This window comes from Asterias amurensis, chromosome 8, assembly GCF_032118995.1.
Source record: "Asterias amurensis chromosome 8, ASM3211899v1".
NCBI classification, from domain to species: domain Eukaryota; kingdom Metazoa; phylum Echinodermata; class Asteroidea; order Forcipulatida; family Asteriidae; genus Asterias; species Asterias amurensis.
The window spans coordinates 13,815,672-13,836,709 of NC_092655.1; the positions used below are offsets into that span (position 1 = coordinate 13,815,672).

Here is a 21,038-nt window from a genome sequence, read left to right on the forward strand (position 1 = left end):
TATTCTACTTTTACATCATCTTTCTAACCATATGCATTTTATAACAAACGGTCACAAAACGCTTTTCAAAGACCAACTCGACCGATCCAAGGCAACGTGTTCCTTTAATCAAACAATAAGTGAGTCACCATTTGCAAAGATGCAAACTTTATGGAATTTTGGCTGCGCTGATTTGTAATTACAATACATCTTGGAACTTGGAAGTTTGACAAGCTTTGTGAAATCGACCCAATCCAAGTTATTTTAAGAATACTTCAATGGGGTGAAATTAACTACTTTACTCAGCTTTATTTTTCATAATTTATTAGTCGTTAGTAAACGACCATTTATTTAATTACTATTCTTTGTTTTAATCATTTTCCAGATAGTTTTACTGGGGTTTGCTCCAGATAACTTTATTGGGGGGTGTTGGCAAGACTGGCACGCCCCCATCCAAGAGCTGTATACCACCACGTGACAGGTGGTGTGATGACGAAAGCACCAAGATGGCGACCCCCAGTGCCAACAAAGTACAATCGTTGTATTCCGAATTGAATCGTGCTGGGCAGAATGGCGACTACCAGAGAGCCTTAAATGCATCAAATAAAAGTTTGTACAATATAGATACTTATTGCTCATTGAAAAACACGATTGGTGTTGGATAATGAAGCTTTTATGTCGATTTAAATTGCACCATACGGTTTGCGTTTCACATGCTGATTACCCAGCAGTGCCCAAAATGCGTCCAGTTTCCGGACAAGCTGTGCTGCATGAATGAATCGTAAAATAATCTCATTTTGTCAGTAACGGATGAAATTATGTTAAAAAGTTAGAATTATTAAAGGAAATGGAGGAATTCAGTGATTCAGTGACTGTTTTGTTGGGACATGATTTATGATTTTTTTTTTAATTAGGCCCTATATAACAATTTTCTTTATATTGTAGCGTCATATACGTTATCGACCCTCAAATAAAAGACATATGTTTTCGGTCCCCAACTTTGATTCCCGTTTACCGCGAAATTGTGCAAGCTGCACCGGTGACAAGCTATGCAGTTTACTCTCGGTCTGTATTTTCATCAGGCTTAATCATGCTTAGTTGCGATAACGTAACCCTCCTCCCGACGGCCGTCGGGAGGAGGGTTACGTTATCGCAACTAAATCATGCTGAGAATAAAGTTTCCTGTCGTTGGTTATGCTCAAACATGTATAATTTAAATGATTGATTTTCGGTACTAATCACTAGTGCATTATTATGCCAACATTCAAATGGGTCAAAGAAACAACACCCACCTCGAAAGTTCAAAACAAAATTACTCTCTGCTAGATTGAATTTCATTCTGCTTTAGTCTCTAGATGGATCACGTGAGGTGGTTACTATTTGGGATTCTATGGTGTGCAAATGTGGGGAAAATTTCTAAAATATTTTAAGTGAAAATAACAACAATTTTTTTATTTTATTTACTGCATACTGTAATAAATTCCGATAAGCGTAATAAATATTAAGTCTACAATAAAGAGAAAATATCATAGATTGGTTTCTTATCTCCTGAAACCAAACATTACTGGTCTGTAATGGGGGAAAACGGATTGTTATGAAGTGTGATATTGGATATTGCGGATTAAGTTCGTACCCTTAGAATTTGTGTCATGATTTTTGAAAGTGGTAAAAATGGGGCAAATCTGGTGACTAGCTGTCGAAATTGTAGTGTTGGACCAGATCAACCGTTTCCGCTCGAAACAAACTCGTAACCCTCCGGCCTGGCGGCCGTCGGGAGGAGGGTTACGTTATCGCAGATGGGATTCAGACTATTTTATTGACAATGGTTGATTTTAATTTTATTTTCTTTAAAAAAAATTATATAATTTTTATAGTAATATAATAATATGGTTGAGTAACTATTGACAATTTGTGGTGCCCAGGGGATTTTCTTTTTAAAAATAAAATAAAATTAAAATCAAACATAATACACTTGGTAGTAAGTGTATAAGAGTGCCATTTACAAAAATAAAAGAAGAATATTCTTATTTTGAAGAATTAGTAATATTAGTATGAAAAATAAATATCATTTAAATATAGTCTTGTATTTATAAAGTGCACGGACCAATACTCAAGGCACTTGAATAAAAACAATGACTTAATTCAAAAGAGTTTTTTACTCCCCCCAAAAGAATTAAGACCAATTTATGTACTCTAGTACTTAATGTTTGCGTCAAATATAGTGCTATGTGGCGCTATCTGGACGTATTCTAATAGTTGCACTGTTATGTGTTAGTTTATTTTTAATGAAAATATTTTATTATTTTGATTTGCTTTTTTCAATTTGGTACAGTCTTGAAGGAATCAAGAAATGATGAGACAGCTTTCCATTGCAAGGTCGTCTGTTTGATTCAACTTTCTCAGTTCCAGCAAGCAATCAAAGAAATTGCAAACCACCCGCCACTTGCAAGGTATTTTAATTTCACCTTATTGTATTTCTCCAATAAATGAAACCTGGCCATTTTTGTACAGGGGTGTCCCTTTCGCTTTAAAGGCAGGTCTCGAAATCAAGCATCTGAAAGCACACAACTTCGTGTGACAAGGGTGTTTTTTTCTTTCATTGATATCTCCAACTTCGACAACCAATTGAGCTCAAAATTTCACAGGTTTGTTATTTTATGCATATGTTGAGATACACCAACTGTGAAGACAAGTCTTTGACAATTACCAATAGTGACCGGTGTCTTTAACTTAAAAGAAATTGACACTAAGTTTTGTTTACATGAATGTATGAGAAATTGTGTTTTGAAAATTAGTCCACAGACTACATTCCGTCTTCCAAGAAAAAGAAGAGAGAAGGCAACAAAACCAACGCAGCGACCACAGTGTCTACACAAGACTCCTTCTATAAGACCAAGAGTCATTGTCAGAGGCCAACTTTTTTAACACAAGATTTTTCGATGATCACTTTCTTTTATAGTGGACTCATGTTTGAGAAAGCTTACTGCCAGTACCGTCTGAATAGAATACAAGACGCTTTGAACACCATTCAACTCGTCAGCGACCCCTCTCCCAAGCTGAAGGAACTCAAGGGTCAAGTGGTAAATTGAGCATGTGATACTCATTCTTGCATCTTGAGATGTGCATAAGGTCTAATATTTGACCTGATAGAATTCAGCCGCCATTATTGACCTACTTTCTCTTGGTCTTGCATCTTTTAATGTCATCCTCAAGGAACAAAAAATCGTTTATTAAAGCCATTGGGCCCTTTCGGTACAGAAAAAAAAGAAAAAAGTTCACAGATTTACAAATAACTGACAGGGTTTACAGAAGGTAGTAGTGAAATACTTCTCTTGAAATATTATTTCGTGAAATGCTTTACTTTTTGAGAAAACAATATCAATTCTCGATAACGAGAATTACGGATTTATTTTAAACACATGTCATGACACGGCGAAACGCGCGGATACAAGGGTGGGTTTTCCCGTTATTTTCTCCCGACTCCGATGACCGATCAAGCCCAAATTTTCACAGGTTTGTTATTTGATATAGAAGTTGTGATACACAAAGTGTGGGCCTTGGACAATACTGTTTACCGAAAGGGTCCAATGGCTTTAAACTAATCCTTGTATTTTTGTTTTTTTTTGTTATTTAGTTGTATCGTTTGGAGCAGTACAAGGAATGTCTTGATGTGTACAAGGATCTCATTAAGAATACATCTGTGAGTATAAATGATCTCACCCATTATACATCAATGTAGGGTCTTAGATTGTCGAAATAGTTGAAGGCCAATTTGTTAAGAAAGATGCAATATAAGTCACCAAGTGTCCGCTTGTTGAGAAAACAGCAAAACTGTCATGGTATTTTTATGAAGAACCTTGAACCCATCGAGGTTTGGTGAGATGAAGCGATATATCATCTGCATCTCTGTCCACATTATTCGCAAATGGACGCCACAGCATTACACAAGTGGAAACCATACAAATTTGAATCTCCAAAACTCCCCTTAAATTTGTACCTAGCATTCTAATGGCTGGTAACATAAAGTCATGGTACATTATTATTTTTCTTTTTAGGGGAGTGAAAAATATGTTCACTCGTATACTTTGTACACCAAATTTTGTAGACCTACCCAGATCTAACCCTATGACAGGTGTAGCCGTCTGTTCTTTGCAGCAGACAATAACAAGCTGACAGCCTGTGCTAGGTTCTGGGGTTTCCTTGTTGGCTTATTTAGCCAGTATTAAGTGGAACCTTCATGCATTTTTGTTTTTCCTGGGACTACTCCGGCTCTGATCTTAATGGTTTTGTTTAATGACAAACAAAAAAACGTTGGAATATAAAAATAACATTTGATGTTGATGTTCCCACTCTGATATTAATTTTATCTAATCTAATTCACCCACTGGAAATTGGAACTAAGAGTAGGAGGGTTTCTGTTATTGTATTTTCTTGAATCTGCAGGATGAGTTCGACGAGGAGAGACAGACAAATCTATCGGCCGTTGTGGCATCTCTGCAGTTATGGCATCAAAAACCAGTGGTATGGAAAGCTCAAAGGGCAAAAATTCTCTATCTTTCGCCCGGAAAATTATTCGAGTTATTTTTTATTAGATACAATACTTTAGAAGTTTAAAAACAGAACGGTCTAAAGAAGTTAGAAAGTTTTTCCTGAAACATATAATTGTAACGATGATGATATAATTTGCAACAATGAGGGTATAATTGTTTTTTTTTAATACCCTTTACATCGTTGTAAGGGTAAAAAAAAAAACATATTCTTTATCCCCGCTGCAAACATAGCAATTAAATGTTGTATTCTATGTAGATCTCTTAAGAAAGTGTGTCAGCCAGTTGATGGCTAGACCCCAGAGCCTTATGAAGAACTTGACGCTACCATTAAGGCAAAAGTGTTGGTAGGCTGCTATTGTGCATTGTCTTGGGTTCACCACAGTCGCAAAGTAGGGATGCGGAGTAGCCCCACCTATGTAGACTGCTGCACCAAGGCCCAACATCAGTGCAGTACATGTTCAGAAGTTGCCATTGACCGCACGGAAGGTCTATTGCAGTTGGTAATGCCCATAGAGTTATATATAAGAACTAGAGGGCACACTGGTGATGCTGCTTGCACAAACGCCACGGGACCGCAAAATGACAAGCGTGCCATTATGTACGCACGTTGGATATAAAATACACATTTGAGTTTTTTATTGAACGCTCACGCGATACTGTTTGTTCAACTTACAAAATGGCCGCACAAACAAACGCTGTGAGCTGGCTGTTTTGTCAACTTAGAAAATGGCCGCCTGCGCACATGCCGGGCGCGTATAAAGGCCAGTGTGCTCTCTAGTTCTTTAATATACAAATGTAACTCTATGGTAATGCCCTAATTTTTTACCAATTATATTACTTCTTCCTCTGGTAATTTTTTATATTTTGTGCATCGCTCTCTGTCTCTAGCCCGATCTTGGACTGAGAGATGACACGTTTGAGCTGAACTACAACAAGGCTTGCCTCCTGTTGGGCCAGGGGGAGTATGCCAAGGCGCTGGAACAGCTGGATAGAGCTGAGGAGCTTTGTAAAGAAGGATTAGAAGATGAAGCGGTAAGTCCAAAGATGCGTCTTGTATTAATCCGTGACACTTGTGTCCTTAAGCAAGACACTTGTGTTGTGTAATGCATGTAAAAAGAACCCAGTGCACTTATCGAAAAGAGAAGGGGATCGCCCCGGTGTTCCTGGCTGTGGCTGCTGTATGCGCCGAAGCACCTTGTAAACCCTTAGAATGTGCTAACTAATTGGGTCTCAAAATTCATCACTGCAATAACCTATCTTTCTGAAAGTTTGTATATACTCAGCGCCTTGAGTACCTTGTTTGGTAGGTATGTGCGCTATATAAGACTTTTATATTATTATTATTATTATTATTATTATTATTATTATTATTATTATTATTATTATTATTATTATTATTATTATTATTATTATTATTATTATTATTATTATCATGATCATGTTTTCCTTGGCATCCTCATCCGTTTAGGAGATGACGGCAGATGAGATGGAAGCAGAGCTTGGCGTTATTCACGTACAACGAGCCTACATTCTCCAGCTACTCGGCAGAGCTGATGATGCCATGAAGATTTATAACCAGCTGGTGAAATCACGGTAAGAAACAAGAAGCTTCAGCAAAAAGAACGATTACTTGCGTCATTGAGAATGACCAGGATTAGAACCCACACTCTGCTGCTGGCAGCACCAGTGCTTGGGTCCAGTGAACTAGACCACTCAACCATGACATGCCACAGGTTTGGGAATTAGGGGGTGGGGGTTTAGGAAGGGGGACAGCCTTGTAGCCACGGTGGGCGGCGGTGGGCGGGCACGCCCGGCACTGACAATTTCCGCCGGCACTTCAGCTGAAAAACAGACTGCCGCCCACCACAAAATTTCCTGAAAAAAAAAAAAAAAAATGAACAATTTTTTTTATTTTTATCACAGTGCAAGACTAAAATGTAATGTGCTTCGAGTTTTGTAATTTTAAATGCAGTTTTTAATTTTTTTATCCGGAATTTCGAGTAATAAAAATCTCAAACGTGTTTCACACGTAACTTGCCTCTTGCAGTCTGACAGCAAGCAGTACATACAGACGCAGTGTGTGCTGGTACCGTGTACATGTACATGTACATGAATCATGTACACCATGTACATGTGGTGTACAAGGCGCGCGCTGTGGTGGACCATAGAGTGCACTACAAGTCTAGTCGTGGGTTTTTCGCGGGGATTTCACGAATTACAATTACATGTACATACCAACAGTATCGTCACACAACAGTACAAGGGCTGTGTAAAGTCTAGTGTACGAGTTCGCGTGTCCCGGATGTAGGCATGTAAACACGCTCGCTTCGCCCACACACGTGTGACAGCGCGCTGGGTTTTTTTCTTGAATGAGATCTGTGTAGATTCAGTTAAACGTAGCCCTCGCCTTGAAGTGGCCGCCCGGCCTTGTGATGTTAGCCGAATACTGCACAACACAATATGTTTTCTACAATTGTGCATGAACTTTTGTATTTGATATTTTTTTGTAGACCCTCTGACATTGGACTCATGGCAGTTGCCTCCAACAACATCGTCAGTCTGAACAAGGTAAGTGCACTGACAGCAGAGTAAGCACTGATAGGTTAGCATGCATTATCGGGGCCCAATTTCATAATGCTATTAAAAATACTGGTGGACAAAATTTTTGATTGGGGCACCAATACATCATTTTTCTTAAAGGAACACGTTGCCTTGGATCGGACGAGTTGGTGTATAAAAAGCGTTTTAAACCGTTTGTTATGAAATGTATATGGTTAGAAAGATGTTTTAAAAGTAGAATATAATGATCCACACAAGTATCTCTCAAAATTGCACGGTGTTCTTTTTACGTCGCGAACTATCACGGTCGGCCATTTATGGGGGTCAAAATTTTGACTCCTATAAATGGTCGACCGTGTTATTGGACGAGGTAAAAAGAAAACCACGCAATTTCGAGGCATATCTGTGTAGATCATTGTATTCTACTTTTACATCATCTTTCTAACCATATGCATTTTATAATAAACGGTCACAAAACGCTTTTCAAAGACCAACTCGACCGATCCAAGGCAACGTGTTCCTTTAAAACTCACCTGTCAACCTACAATGGTGACTCGGATTTTCCTGCACCATCTCTGGATTTCATTGGCAGACATGCTGAGGAATTTAATAAATCGTTCATCATTCAAGCCCCATCATAAGACTTACCTCTCCAAACTTTTGTATTCAGCTTTCCTGTTTAGTGTTTTCAATGGTTGGAAGCCTTTAAAATGGGCACCAGATACTGTGTGTCTTTGTCTTTAATTTATTCCAACAGCTTCCACCAGACATTGTGATGGCTTTCCAAATGTTCCTGTCCAGCATGCCTATGTCCTCATATAGGTCATGTTGGAGCCGTTGTAAATAATCTGGTCTTATTATCATTGAAACAGGACCAGAATGTGTTTGACTCCAAGAAGAAGATCAAAGCTACAGCTTCGGACGGCCTTCGTCATAAGCTGACTGGGAAGCAACAGGCAGCTGTGGCGTATAATCATTGTATCCTCATGCTGTATACAAACCAGGTGAGATTCTAACGATGACAGAAGAACAAAGACAATTTATACCAACTTCGATGGGGTTAGTTAGATTGCCCTTACACACGCCAACTTACGGGGTACTTAACAATGGAACATTCCACAAGGTTAAGCCTATTCAGTAACTCAAATTCTGATTACAATTGTGTGCCTGATCCCATGTAAAGCTAGCCATTAGTAAAGGCGCACGTGGCACCCCCAGATGTCAAGCACGATCGCAAATATCACGCACGAAAAAAGACCAGCGCGAGCAGCGGAGCCGCGAAGCGCCTTAAGCAACTCGTTTTGGGGCCTTTTGTTTTTCTTTACTTTTTGCCACAGATTTGGGTGGGGGAAATTTAATGCATAATGCATGAGCGTGATGAGTTGCTGGCCAATAAGAAGACGCAATACCACAGATCACACGCCGCATGCATGCGCCCCATGACCCACACACACATAATGGTGCACTAAAAAGTCACGTGCTGAGGGCAACACACAGAAGGTGCAAATATGAATAACTAATGAAATAAACGAGTTGCCAAAGGTGCTTAGCGGCTTCGCCGCTCGCGCTGGTCTTTTTTTGGGCGTGATATCTGGGGGTTCCGCTGCCGCGTGCACCTTGATTAAAGGCTAATGTAAAGCATGATCAGTACTAGGGCAGTTTTTAGTCCAACACTGTACAGTATATCAGCACCCAAACGGTTTGACTAAATAGAACTGCTTGTAAACACTAGCAGGGGTCCTTGAGTTTCTTGTATACATAGACATTCACTAGCACAATCACAACATTTACCCAAGAGTTCAGGAAGTTTTTGTCAATTATTGTTGCTTGCAGTATGACCTGTGCAGAAAGCAGCTGCAGCAGTTGCGTACATCGTATCCGGACAGTGATATACCATGCTTAGTTGAGGCTGCGTTGTACTGCAGGGAGAAGCAAGCTGACAAGGCAGTGAAGATCATTCAGGTAAATGTGTCTTTCAGGAGAAAAGATAAACTTCTATCTGTGGAGAACCACATTTTAGAACTCACTGTTTGTTTAAATCCTATATAGTTGTTTATATACCTCATGTATAGAATCCTCTAATCTGATTGGTTAAAAATGGAGTCATGGAAATAGCTATGCCCCTTTTTTCTATCAAGATGACATCATAGTCATTATGACTATGCCCGGGCCATAGTCAATTTACTATGCCCGCTCTGAAAATAACGCAACAATGATATGAATAATGTACGACTTGCGTTCCGTGTCACGGCGCGACCTTTCAAGTGCTATATAGTCAGAGTGCTGTTGATTAGAAGAATCTTTATTCGGTGCATAAAATAAATATTGACTGCTTAATAATCGGGGAACAGTTAAACTTATAGGCCCTTGGTGATGTCCAAACTATGGCAATGCCCTCAGCTTTGCTTCAGTCATAGTCATGGTTTTGACATCACCTTGGGCCTATAATTTTAACTGTGCCCCTCAAAGCAGTCAATATTTCCATAATATTTATACCATAAAACTAACCTGTGAAAATTTCATTTCAAAAGGTGGTTGCTTTTTTGAGATATTGCCAAAAATCTGGAGCGGTTTTCCCCACGCAGAAAGAATAATCTACAATTGGAATACAATTGGAAAACTTTCTTGCAGTAACGTTTCTCAGATTAAGTTTTTGAGATTTGCACTTACATTAACCTTTGAATTGCTGGAGCAGTTGTCTTACCACTAGACCTCTGAGCTAGCTCAGTGGCTAGAGGCAGTTCACATCCTATGTGTTACCAAATAGTAAGGTCAAAGGTTAGAGTTCAATCCACTGATTTGGTCAGTGATGATGTATTAATGAGAGACTCATACCCTGCTAGAAGTTTACCTATACTACCTGTTCGTCAACAAGTTGAAATGACGCCCTCTTGTGCTCAATCATTATGTCATTACAACATTATTATTTTGAAGGGTTGAATTTAAGATAAGAAATACATATAAATAGTAAACAACCATGTGTTAATCTCTTTTGCAGGAGTAAAGGCTCAGGAAAGAGCCGGTGTGGTCTCAATGTTTCGAACAATATACTCTGCTCGTCTTTAGGAGAAAAACAAATTGAGGTGTACCCCCAAGTTCAATATTTGTAGTTGATTCTTATCTTATTTTCCACACCATGCAACGCTTCAAACACCAAAATAGTATTCATTGAACCCGATAGTTATTTCCCAGTTCATTATTCATTAATAAATACTGGTTTGTTTTATGCTCATTGATGTTACCAGGACTACATTCAGAAAAAGAAGACCGTCTCATTGCAAGTGCAGCTGTCATTGGCACAGATCTACATGAGTCAAGGTAAGTTGGATTTCAACACTGATCTTAAATATCATAGATGTTAATTTTTGCATCGGGGATAAAGAGTATAATTTGTTTTTACTCTCACACCGATGTGTATTGAGCACTGTGTACTCCGTACTTTCCCGAGTTCTGTGAAAAAAATAATCCACAGGCAAATCACTTGGGTGGTATTTGATCCCACAACTCAGATGTCTTACCCCTAGAACACCAAGCAAGCCCAATTGCTAGAGGCAGTCTGAATCCTTAGCAGTGGGTACTGCATTAATTTGATAGATATTAATTTTTGCATCAAGTATAATTTAGTTTTTACCCTTTTCCCTTAGTTTTATGGGGAAAAAAACACAGACAATTCACTCAGGTGGGATTCGAACCAACGACCTGTTTTGTTTTGTTTTGTTAAAGAGTTCCTAAAAATACCCTCTTTAATTTGAGGAGGGTGGGGGTTGAGAGATTCACCCATAACCCAAGGAGAATATTTGAGGGTTACAATCACACACTTTTCTCTGCAGGCAATGTGACGGAAGCCTGTAAGGTCCTGAGTAACCTAGGCGCAGACTCCTACAAGCCTGGCATCGTATCAACTCTGGTGGCGCTATACACCAACCTTGAGAACACTGAGGGCGCTATGGGTGTACTTGACAAGGCCGTCGAGTGGTACAAACGAGAAGGGGTAAGTTTGAAGGAGGCAGTCCAAAGTTTGCAGGATGTTTTTTTTTTTTTTTTTTTTTTTTTCTTCCTGATTTGGAGAGATGTGACATAGAGGGACTACTTTTCTTTGGTCACATGGTTTATAGACACAAGGTGATAGACAGTGTCCGTTAAATCTCGGTCATTATACAATTTATTTGTTAAACATCAAGAGAAAACCATGTAGTAGAATGCTCCCGTGGGGCTTTTAAAACCAAGATAAACACCGATTAGAAAACATTCCGAAGACCTCATTTCAGTTTAGCATGCTTCGGCAAAACATCAACAAATTTGGGTCCAGAAAAAAAATTGGGGAGAACCCTGTATGCACATGTTCACAAAGTTCTAGTAATGTGACTGATTGGCATGCCATGTACTGTAAGCACTCTGGTATGCTGATTAATAAAATAGTGGTGTCTTCTGAGAAATAGTGACTTCTTCTGAAAAACTTTTTTTGTGGCTTGTTTGTTGTGTAAATCTAAAGGCATTTTCTGTGTGTGAATAATTTAATGAAACTATGAAAGTATGTAGTATTGTAACGCAAAATTTTGGCTGCTGCAGATTCCTTCTTGTTGAATAAAATATAAACATTCATGACTTATAGCAAGCAATCTAACTTGTGTTTGTAAAACAGGGACAGCAGAATGAGTTGAATACACTCCTTAGAGAGAACACCAACTTCAAGTTGAAACAGGGAAAATCTCAGGCCGCTGTCAGCATGCTGGAAGATCTAAGAAAGTGAGTGTAGTAAAGGCATGATATTCTTTCACTTGGGAAAAATCTTAGCAAGTGTGATTAAAGACACTGGACACTTTTAGTAATTGTCAAAGACAAGTCTTCTCGCTTTGTGTATATCAACATATATATGCATAAAATAACAAACCTGTGAAAGTTTGAGCTTCATTGGTCGTCGAAGTTGCAAGATAACTAAGAAAGAAAAAATACCCTTGTCACATGAAGCTGTGTAGGTTTTAATGCAAACAATTATTTTTAGTAATTGCCAATAGTGTCCACTGCCTTTGAAGCCAACACCATGTGTACATGTAGGTCAGCCCTTTTCCTCGGTAAAGTATTTCTAGTTTTTTCCAAAGGCCAAATATCATGTCAAGGTGTAGCATTGGTTCTCAGGTCTCGGAACACTCACTGATCGTGTGTTTTACCACAAACGAGGGTGCTTTTAAAAGTGAATTTAATTGCATCACAATTTGAGTGCTTTTATTTTATTAGCCTTACATTACACTTTGAGGCGTGTGAATTACCCAAGAGATCTGCCATTGAGCCCACATCCATAATCACCTTTGACCTTGCATCATTTCACATGGCCTTCATGGTTCTGGAGATTCACAGTTAAATCCGACGTACATGTGTTTACATATTCAACCAATACCTGTCTTTATCCTTGGAGACAATGACAGGGGACCAGTCTAGTATGTTACTGTCTGGTATCAATTGCCAAATAAATAATACAATCGATAATAACTAAAACAGATTGTTTTGTTTCGCATCACGTAATATGTGATTCAACTCATGTGTTTCTGATCAGCAGAGTGTGGGTTCGAATCCCCAGCCGTGACACTTGCTGTCCTTAAGCAAAACACTTAACCATTGCTTTGTCCTTCGGATGGGACGTTAAGCCGTTGGTCTCATGCGTTTTGAATGCATGTAAAAGAACCCAGTGCACTTATCGAAAAGAGAAGGGGTTCGCCCCGGTGTTCCTGGCTGTGCTGCTTAATGCGCCATAGCACCTTGTAAACCCTTATAAGGTGCTAAATAATTGGGTCTCAGAATTCATCACTGCAATAACCCATCTTTCTGAAAGTTTGTATATACTCAGCACCTTGAGTACCTTGTTTGGTAGAAACGTGCGCTATATAAGACTTTGATATTATTACTATTCACATTCCCTCACATCGTCAAAAATACCTGACTGGATGGATTAATTGCTTACAAGAACCTTTTTAAAAACTAGATATTAGTTGTGAATCAGGGATAAAGAAAATCATTTGATTGACCATTACACTGACGTTTGTATCACTGTCTATTAAAAACGAAGCGATACCCGCTGCTAACACTTAGAATTTGAACTGCCTCTAGCAACTGTGCTAGCTTGGTGGTCTAGCGGTAACACATCTGCTCTGGCAATGCAAAGGTCGTGGGTTTGAATCCTAACCAATTGATCACCTGTGGATTTTTTTCACAGAATTCGGGAAAGTAAACAGTGTTTAAAGACACTGGACACTATTGGTAATTGTCAAAGACCAGTATTCTCACTCGGTGTATCCCAACATTTTTTTTATTTTTTACAAACCTGTGAAAATTTTTACTCATTGGTCATCAAAGTTGCAAGAAAATAGTGAAAAAAAACTCCCTTGTTGCACAACTTTGCGTGTTTTCAGATGCCCCATAAATGGCTTCAGAGGGAGCCGTTTCTCACAATGTTTTATACTATCAACAGCTCTCTATTGCTTGTTGCTTAGTAAGTTTTTATGCTAACAGTTATTTTTGAGTAATTACCAATAGTGTCCAGTGCCCTTTAACACACATTTGTGTAAGGGTAAAAAGAAACTACACAAAAAATACCTCTGTTTTTCCCATCAACACATCAAACATGTGTGAAACGTTTCAGCTGATCAGAGGATTTCCTCTTTTTCCTTCCTTTTCTCAGTGCCAAAGGAAACTGAAGAAAATTGTACATTGTTTAGAATACAATTTCCCTGTTTGTGTTTGTTGACAATAACAGTCTCATGTTTGATGAAACATTGTATTGACATTACAATGCGCTGTGGTACTTTCCCCTGTTAGTTAGAGCGCTTTATAAACACCTTGTGTTATTACAATAACTGACTTCATGCACGCAATGTTATTTGAGCAGGACGCATTCGGCTAGAGGTCAAAAGAAAGGTTGGTTCATCGTGTGTGCCATGCATACATAGATTTGCATTTTCCATTGTTTCCATTGTTTCATCATTGGCGTGTCATGTCCGAGCGGTTAAGAGCACCGGATTCAAGCTCTGCTGTTTGATCAGCAGAGTGTGGGTTCGAATCCCGGTCGTGACACTTGCTACATAAAATTTGGGAGATAGTGCTTTCTGCTCTATTGGCCAGGCTTCGGACTGATGATACCCAAGCCTACATCCGTATGGACTGTAAAAGGGGTAACCCTGTTTCAGCCCTAGGAGTAGGTGGCAACGGCCTCTGGAAAAAATAAATTGTAGCTCACACCTTGGAAGTGGCATTAAATTGCATTAAACAAAACAATTGCTTACCTCTATCAGTCTAAGATGGTCGCATGAAGACTTCAGTGCATAAAGATCCATAGGTGACAGGTTTCTCCCCAGGAACTGTGGGGCTTTGGACCCAAATTTTGAAAGTTTTGCCAAGTGACACTGATTTGAAACGAGGTCTTCAGAGTGTTTTCTTTTGGTTTCATCTTGGTGTGAAATGCCCTATTCACAATGTGCATTCTGGAGCATCATAAATGAGTTCAGCTAAATGATTTTTGTTGGATATATGTGACCCGCTACGTGAAAACGAGTCAGATGTTGACTATTTCAAGAATTGAGTTATATGCATGGCTATAAAGAACATACCAACAGCAATAATTTGGTATCATGTCTTAGCTTTGGGGTGTACCGCGTTGCTGAGTTACTTCCGTTTAAAATTAGCCAATACACTATTCTTGTGAAAAACGAATTACAAGCAAAGTGATGTTTTCAACTACCATTTCGCGCAAAAGGATACAAATTAGACACAAGTATGATCACAAAATTGTTGTATTCATAGCTTTATTGCCTAAAAGTAAGTGTTCTAAAGGTTTACCATGCAAATATAGATCTTAAAAAGTAAAAAAAAAAAATGTTTTTGAATTTTTTTAAATTATATTTTCCACATTAGACTGTTCATAGCTTAATAATGCATTGGGCGACATCTGACTCATTTTCACAGAGTGGGTCACATATAGTGAAGGATTTCATACGTTAAGGGTTACACTTTAGAAGGCTTACCGACAAAGCTCTAATTCTCTCTTTCTTGAATGTCTTTCTTGTTCCAGGAGTAATCCAGATGACGTGAGAACTCTAGCCCAACTCATCTCTGCCTACTCCAAGTTTGATCCTCAGAGGGCCCAAGAGTATCCTTTGCTGTTTATTAATTCCATTTGCTTCCCCCCCCAAAAAAAAAACACACCAAAAACAGAAAAGTAATAATTAAAACATTAAGGGGGGAACAATAATATAAACAAATTAAACAGCGCCAAGAAATGCACAGATTTGACACGTTGCCTTGGATCAAACGAGTTGGTCTTTGAAAAGCGTTTGTAACTGTTTTTTATAAAATGCATATGGGTAGAAAGATGTTGTAAAAGTAGAATACAATGATCCACACAAACATGCCTCGAAATTGCACGGTTTTCCTTTTACCTTGTCAACTAACACGGTTGGCCATTTATGGGAGTCAAATTTTTGACTCCCATAAATGGCCGACCGTGTTAGTTCGCGCAGTAAAAGGAAAACCACGCAATTCCAAGGCAAACTTGTGTGGATCATTGTATTCTACTTTTAAAACATCTTTCCAACCATATGCATTTTATAAGAAATGGTTACAAACGCTTTTTATAGACCAACTCGTCCGATCCAAGTCAACAGGTTCCTTTACCCCACACAGCAGGTGAAGATTCCCTCAGGCTTACTTGCTTAGTGTTAATGTTTTTTAAAAGATTAGGTAGTGTCATGGCCTAGTGGTTTAGAGCATCAAATTCTGGTTGTTACGTCATCGGAGTGTGGGTTCGAATCCCGGTTATGACCCTTCTGTCCTAGAGCAAGATGCTTTACTGTAATTGCTAGTTGAGGTTGATTTTGTGTATGGGTTGATATTGTGTTTGAAAAAGCCGTCGGAGCGCCAAGACAGCTCAGTGTTGTATACTCCCCAGGAAGCTGAGAAAGATTAAAGGAATTGGGCACTAAGTAAAGGGCATTGCGACGTTATTGTGAAATGCACCAAATAAGAACTAGTATACACATATTGACTGGCAACGAGGTAACTAGTTTACGTCTATTCCCACGAGGGACTTTGAGTGACCAGAAGAGCGACCTATTTCCCGAGGTCGAGGGAAATAGGCCCTCTTCTGGTCACTCACAGGCCCGAGGGGGAATAGACGTACACTAGTTACCAAACTATGCCAGTCAATATGTGTTTTATTACAGCTCGGTCTTAAATGTCAAATAAGAACAGAAAAAGGAGTTTTGTAGTTGTTGTTCACGTTTCAAGTCAAGAGAGGGCGCTGTTACCACGGGCACTATATTCAAAAACTCTTGCCCGCTCTGGTACTATTCCCGCAAAACATGCGCGAGCGATCACTAGCCTATATTAGTTCATCCCATGTGACCGGGTTTCAGCCAACCAGAATACAGAACGCGCAAGAAGTGTGTTATAATTATTATTATTTATAACAACGATAACTAGAAGTGTAAGTTTGACAACAAAACACTTTCATACTGAAATACACATAATAACTTATCACATTACCAGAGACACAAATGAAACCATTTCTTAATTCCGCAATCCAAGACTGAGCAAAGAGCTTCCCCCAGTGGAGGCCTTCTCTGGCGCGCTAGACGTAGACGCCCTTGAAACTACGCCCCTCTCTGTGACATCACGCCAGATGAAGAAGACCGGCGGGAAGACGGAGAAGGCAGAGACACCTGAGAGTAAGGAATCTACGGACGTTGTCAAGAAGAGACGAAAGCGCAAGAAGAGTAAGTTTATCTTATAATAATAACAATAATAAGGTAATGGCTTCTTATACTCGGTGTCGCTCAAGGTGCTTCAATATTCAGTATTTTCCTGCAAGTGGAACTACAGTTGATTTATGAGACCTACTCCTTTTACATACCACCATGTAATAGTAACACAAGGTACTGTGGCGCAATATGGAGTGCGTTTTGGCGACCCCAATCAAAAACTGTTTTGGTTGTTGGTCTTTGGTTCTGCTGTTCAGACTGAACGTTAACCGAGTTGTGAGCTCGGTTACCGTTTTGGTTATGATGTCAGAAACAGTTTTTGGTTGGGGTCGCCAAAACGCACTCATGCTGCCAATCAAACCAGAAGCACCGGGGCGAACCCCTTCTCTTTTCGATAAGTGCACTGGGTTCTGGCTGAATAAAATAGGACAAAATAAGTGAACTTTTTTTACTAAGTAAGCTTGGGTGTGGTCCCTGGCTACAGTTTACAGCTTACAGTTGTATGGCTTCTGATGATAGAAAAGTATTTTGTTTTGTAATGTATTTTTTACGGTTTATGGTAAAACTTTAATTTATTGTTATGTACTTTTTGTAAAAATAAACTCAACTTGTAACATACAAAAATAATCACAGTTTTCCGATGATTTCTGGGTACAGCCAGAAATTGAGTGAATTTTCATGGTGTGGTGAGAAGTGAATGACGCTATGTTAAATAATGCGTCAATGCTAAAGGGTTAAAGAGATTTTCTCAAATAAGCTTCTTGTGTATCAACTTCACTTTAGGGCACCTTCCAGCGAACTGTGACCCTACTGCGACCCCTGACCCCGAGCGCTGGCTACCTCAGCGGGAGCGGACATACTACAAGGGCAAACGGAAAACCAAGAAGGGTGCTATCGGCAAGGGAACTCAAGGTGCTACGGCTGGCAGCAGTGAAATGTAAGTTGTACACAGTGTCCTCACCTCTTCAGAGATCTCCAAATTTTATCTGAAATTCTTACTTTTTTGTGTCCACCTGAGGCCAATCTCATGGAGCTGCTTAAGCACAAAAAGCAGCTTAGCGTAGCAGAATTACCATAATAAGCATGGTAACCAATCACAAACAGGATACATTGCACTGTTTTTTGGCCGGTAAGCTGTTTCTGCCCGGATAGTTTTTTCTTTGCTAAGCTCTGGCCTCATTTTCTTGCAACTTCGATGACCGATTGAGCCCAAATTTTCACAGGCTTGTTATTTTATGCTTATGATGGGATGCACCAAGTGAGAACACTGGTCTTTGACAATTTCCAAACGTGTACGGTGCCTTTAACCCCTAGGCCATGACACTACATTTTATCTCTTGAATTGTTTTTTTTTTCATCACTTAACACAGGGATGCCAGTAAGACTACAAGCAGTACCCCAAGCTCACCTCGAGCCGGCGTGGGACAGCCGTCAGCTCCAACCCCCTCTGCTGCCTCTGGAGCAGGTCCATCACCACGGCAGCAGAAACAACAAGGAGCTAAAAAGAAGCAGAAAAACAAGAAGAAGAGTGGCCAGAAATGGTGATTAGCAAAGGAAAAACAAAATCATGCTTACCAACGCTGTTTGCTGGTAAGCGATTCTAAGCGATGTTCATTGCATTTTAAGGCGGGTAAAGCCTGGTTCATACTTCCTTTCGAATGTGAATGCGAAGCGAATTTTTATGTCACAGCACTGTTTTGGCTCTGATTGTTTCTCAGGAGTTGAGCACAATTTTCAACTCTGCCGAATTATTCGTTGCGAATTTGTGACTACAAAATTTGAAGCGCATTCGCAAAATGCATGATTCATGCTTCATATCTGGTTAGCAAAAATTCTGTGCTAAGCATGTTTATGCTTTTATCTTTGACCAGGACTGAACTTGTATCATGGAGCTATCTTGTTTGTTAGTTTAACGTCATTCTACTTTTAAACCATTCCTGGGACTTGGTTTTACCATGGAGGAAGGAATAGAAGGTGCTCGAATGAAGGGACATCAAAAGTCGAACGTGCAGTACCGGGGTCGTTTAACAACACCTCGTAATCATCCACATACCTTACACAGACAATGGGCGACCTGGCGTATGTGAGTTTGCGCGTGCGCACTTGGTTCTTCACTCAACCATGGTGTCGTATGTCGTATGGATATAATACAGAAAAACAACTTTTTAGAGACCTGATAAAAATTGTGTACACTTGTGCTCACCAAATCGAAAAACACTATTGAATACCAACCACCCTCGTGTGCTTATACCAAAATTTTGAACCACCGCTAGTGACCGGAAAGTCACAAAAAATGAAAAAATATGCCATGTTGTTTCAGTGAAACACCACAAATAGTAAATGAAAACGTGTGTATTCACAATTCTTGTCTCCAATGATTCAACTTTACACGAAGGCAACGGTGTAGAGCGGCGGTACCGCACGTTCTGTATAAAGAAATCTAATCCTGCTGGTTAATCGGCCGTCCAGCTGGAGGTCTCCTATCTTTTTCCACTGGTTAGACAGGGGCATTGTCAGGGTATTCTTTTGTTACTCTGCGGTTTGGCGGGTCGTTCGAGCTCCTTCTATTCCTTCCTCCATGGTTTTACTCAGAAGCCACAGAGGTTATGGTCTATGTTAGGCCATGGTCTCTGTTGCCGATAAATTGTTGATAAACAACTCTGGAATATTTCATGGGGCATCAAGGCAATGACCAGCGGGCAGGGGGGAAATTGCCTCTGTTTGGCCTTCCGGTTGATTTTGCCCTTCATTATACCAGCATAAACCAGTCGACGGTATATATCATTCGCAAAGGCCCAACAATTTGTTCTTGTAAGGGCAAGGTAGTTCTTCCTTTATAGTAAAGGGCACCTCTATGAGGCAATAAACAATTCTGAAACGTTTCGAGGGGCATTAAAGATGCTATGTCAGATTTTTGGCCCCAAACATTAAAAACATTTTTTTTGAGTGAATTGTATTTCAAAGAGTATCACCCGCTCTAACGAAAAAAAGTTTAACTTTTACTTTTAATGGTCAGGAACCATGACAAAAATTTAAAACGTTTCTCATAAAACAGGTGATATATTGCCGGGATCCCGACAAAAACTAATTTTGAGCACTTTATTTCACTGCTACTAATAATTGAAGGACTTTTTCGAGCAATGGCTCAAATGAAACCTTGTAACTTTCTCGACCCCCATCAAAGTACCTTTTGAATTTTAAATCAAACTTTTGGGTCAAATCTTCCAAAAATCTGACATAGCATCTTTAAGGCAACAACCTTGGGCAGGGATGTAATTTCCTATGCTGTCCATCTCATGCTGATTTTTTTTCTAGGTCAACCCCAAATTGTGACCCTACTCTTAGGACGATATTTCTCTAGATTTGAAACTGCATGCCAATTTTCTGATAGTTAATATCAAGAGAATTTCTTTGCAGTTTTCTTCAAGTTATAACTTCTGTGATTGTCATATCCTTAAAGCTATCAGAAGTATTATAAACATAAAAGCGTTGAACAAGATCAGCAAATTCTAAATATTACGGTTCTTTTTGTTTGTTGTGTTGTTATTCCTAGCACGGTTAAATGTTAAAGGCAATGTTCACTTTGGTTTTTGGAACCGTAAATTGTTTCAATCCTAAATAATGGATGTAGTACAATTTGGGTGGCACGGTTGGCTTGTGCGTAAAGCGCTCGCCAAGGTGACCCCCGTTCGATTCCCGGTCGGGGCCATATGTGAGGTGAGTTGTGCGTTGGTTCTCTGCTGTGCCACAAGGGTTTTCCAGACCATCCGGTGTTCCTCCCTCAGGAAAAAATCAAACACTTTCAATCTTGGCTGTGCTCCGTGGTCATAATGGGTTGATGTGGCTGGCAGCTGAATGCACCCTTGCATGCCTGCTTCTCGAACACGTTGTAGCCGCGTCCTTCGCAATTCAGCTCTTAGCTGCGAGTTAGGTCGATTAGCACCCAAATTATTACTATTATTAAAACTAACGTGTGAACATTTTTGAGATATATCGCCAAATGCAGCAAGGATAGTCCCTAATAGGAATTCTTAATCTGAGAAATGTTAGTGACAGTAACGCTCCTCAGATTCAAATTCTGGGGTATAACAACTTTTTTTAAAGGTGAACTATTTCTCAAAATACTTTTGTACTATGGAAAGCTGCTGTGGGCTTTTAACCAAAAGTGTTTATTACCAAATGTAAACCTTCCCTTTAAGCATCC

General features: G+C 39.5%; 1 protein-coding gene across 1 annotated transcript; it reads left to right on the top strand.

Moving 5' to 3' along the window:
- Positions 1-485: 485 nt before the first annotated feature.
- Positions 486-20,353, top strand: LOC139940941 (signal recognition particle subunit SRP72-like). Its single transcript, XM_071937347.1, has 17 exons — positions 486-588; positions 2,312-2,429; positions 2,939-3,059; positions 3,614-3,679; positions 4,423-4,500; positions 5,418-5,561; positions 5,998-6,122; positions 7,040-7,097; positions 7,961-8,092; positions 8,922-9,050; positions 10,334-10,406; positions 10,919-11,079; positions 11,731-11,834; positions 15,148-15,225; positions 16,662-16,849; positions 17,618-17,771; positions 18,205-20,353. The coding sequence occupies exons 1-17, from the start codon at positions 486-488 to the stop codon at positions 18,377-18,379; spliced, it is 2,007 nt and encodes a 668-aa protein (XP_071793448.1). The 3' UTR covers positions 18,380-20,353.
- Positions 20,354-21,038: the final 685 nt, after the last annotated feature.

What these genes read in the sequence shown, in the direction of transcription:
- LOC139940941 (XM_071937347.1), top strand. Translation starts at nt 486, where the DNA reads ATGGCGACCCCCAGTGCCAACAAAGTACAATCGTTGTATTCCGAATTG. An exon ending in AGGCAGTGAAGATCATTCAG is followed by an intron (nt 9,051 to 10,333) that starts GTAAATGTGTCT and finishes TGATGTTACCAG; the next exon opens with GACTACATTCAGAAAAAGAA. An exon ending in GATCCTCAGAGGGCCCAAGA is followed by an intron (nt 15,226 to 16,661) that starts GTATCCTTTGCT and finishes CCGCAATCCAAG; the next exon opens with ACTGAGCAAAGAGCTTCCCC.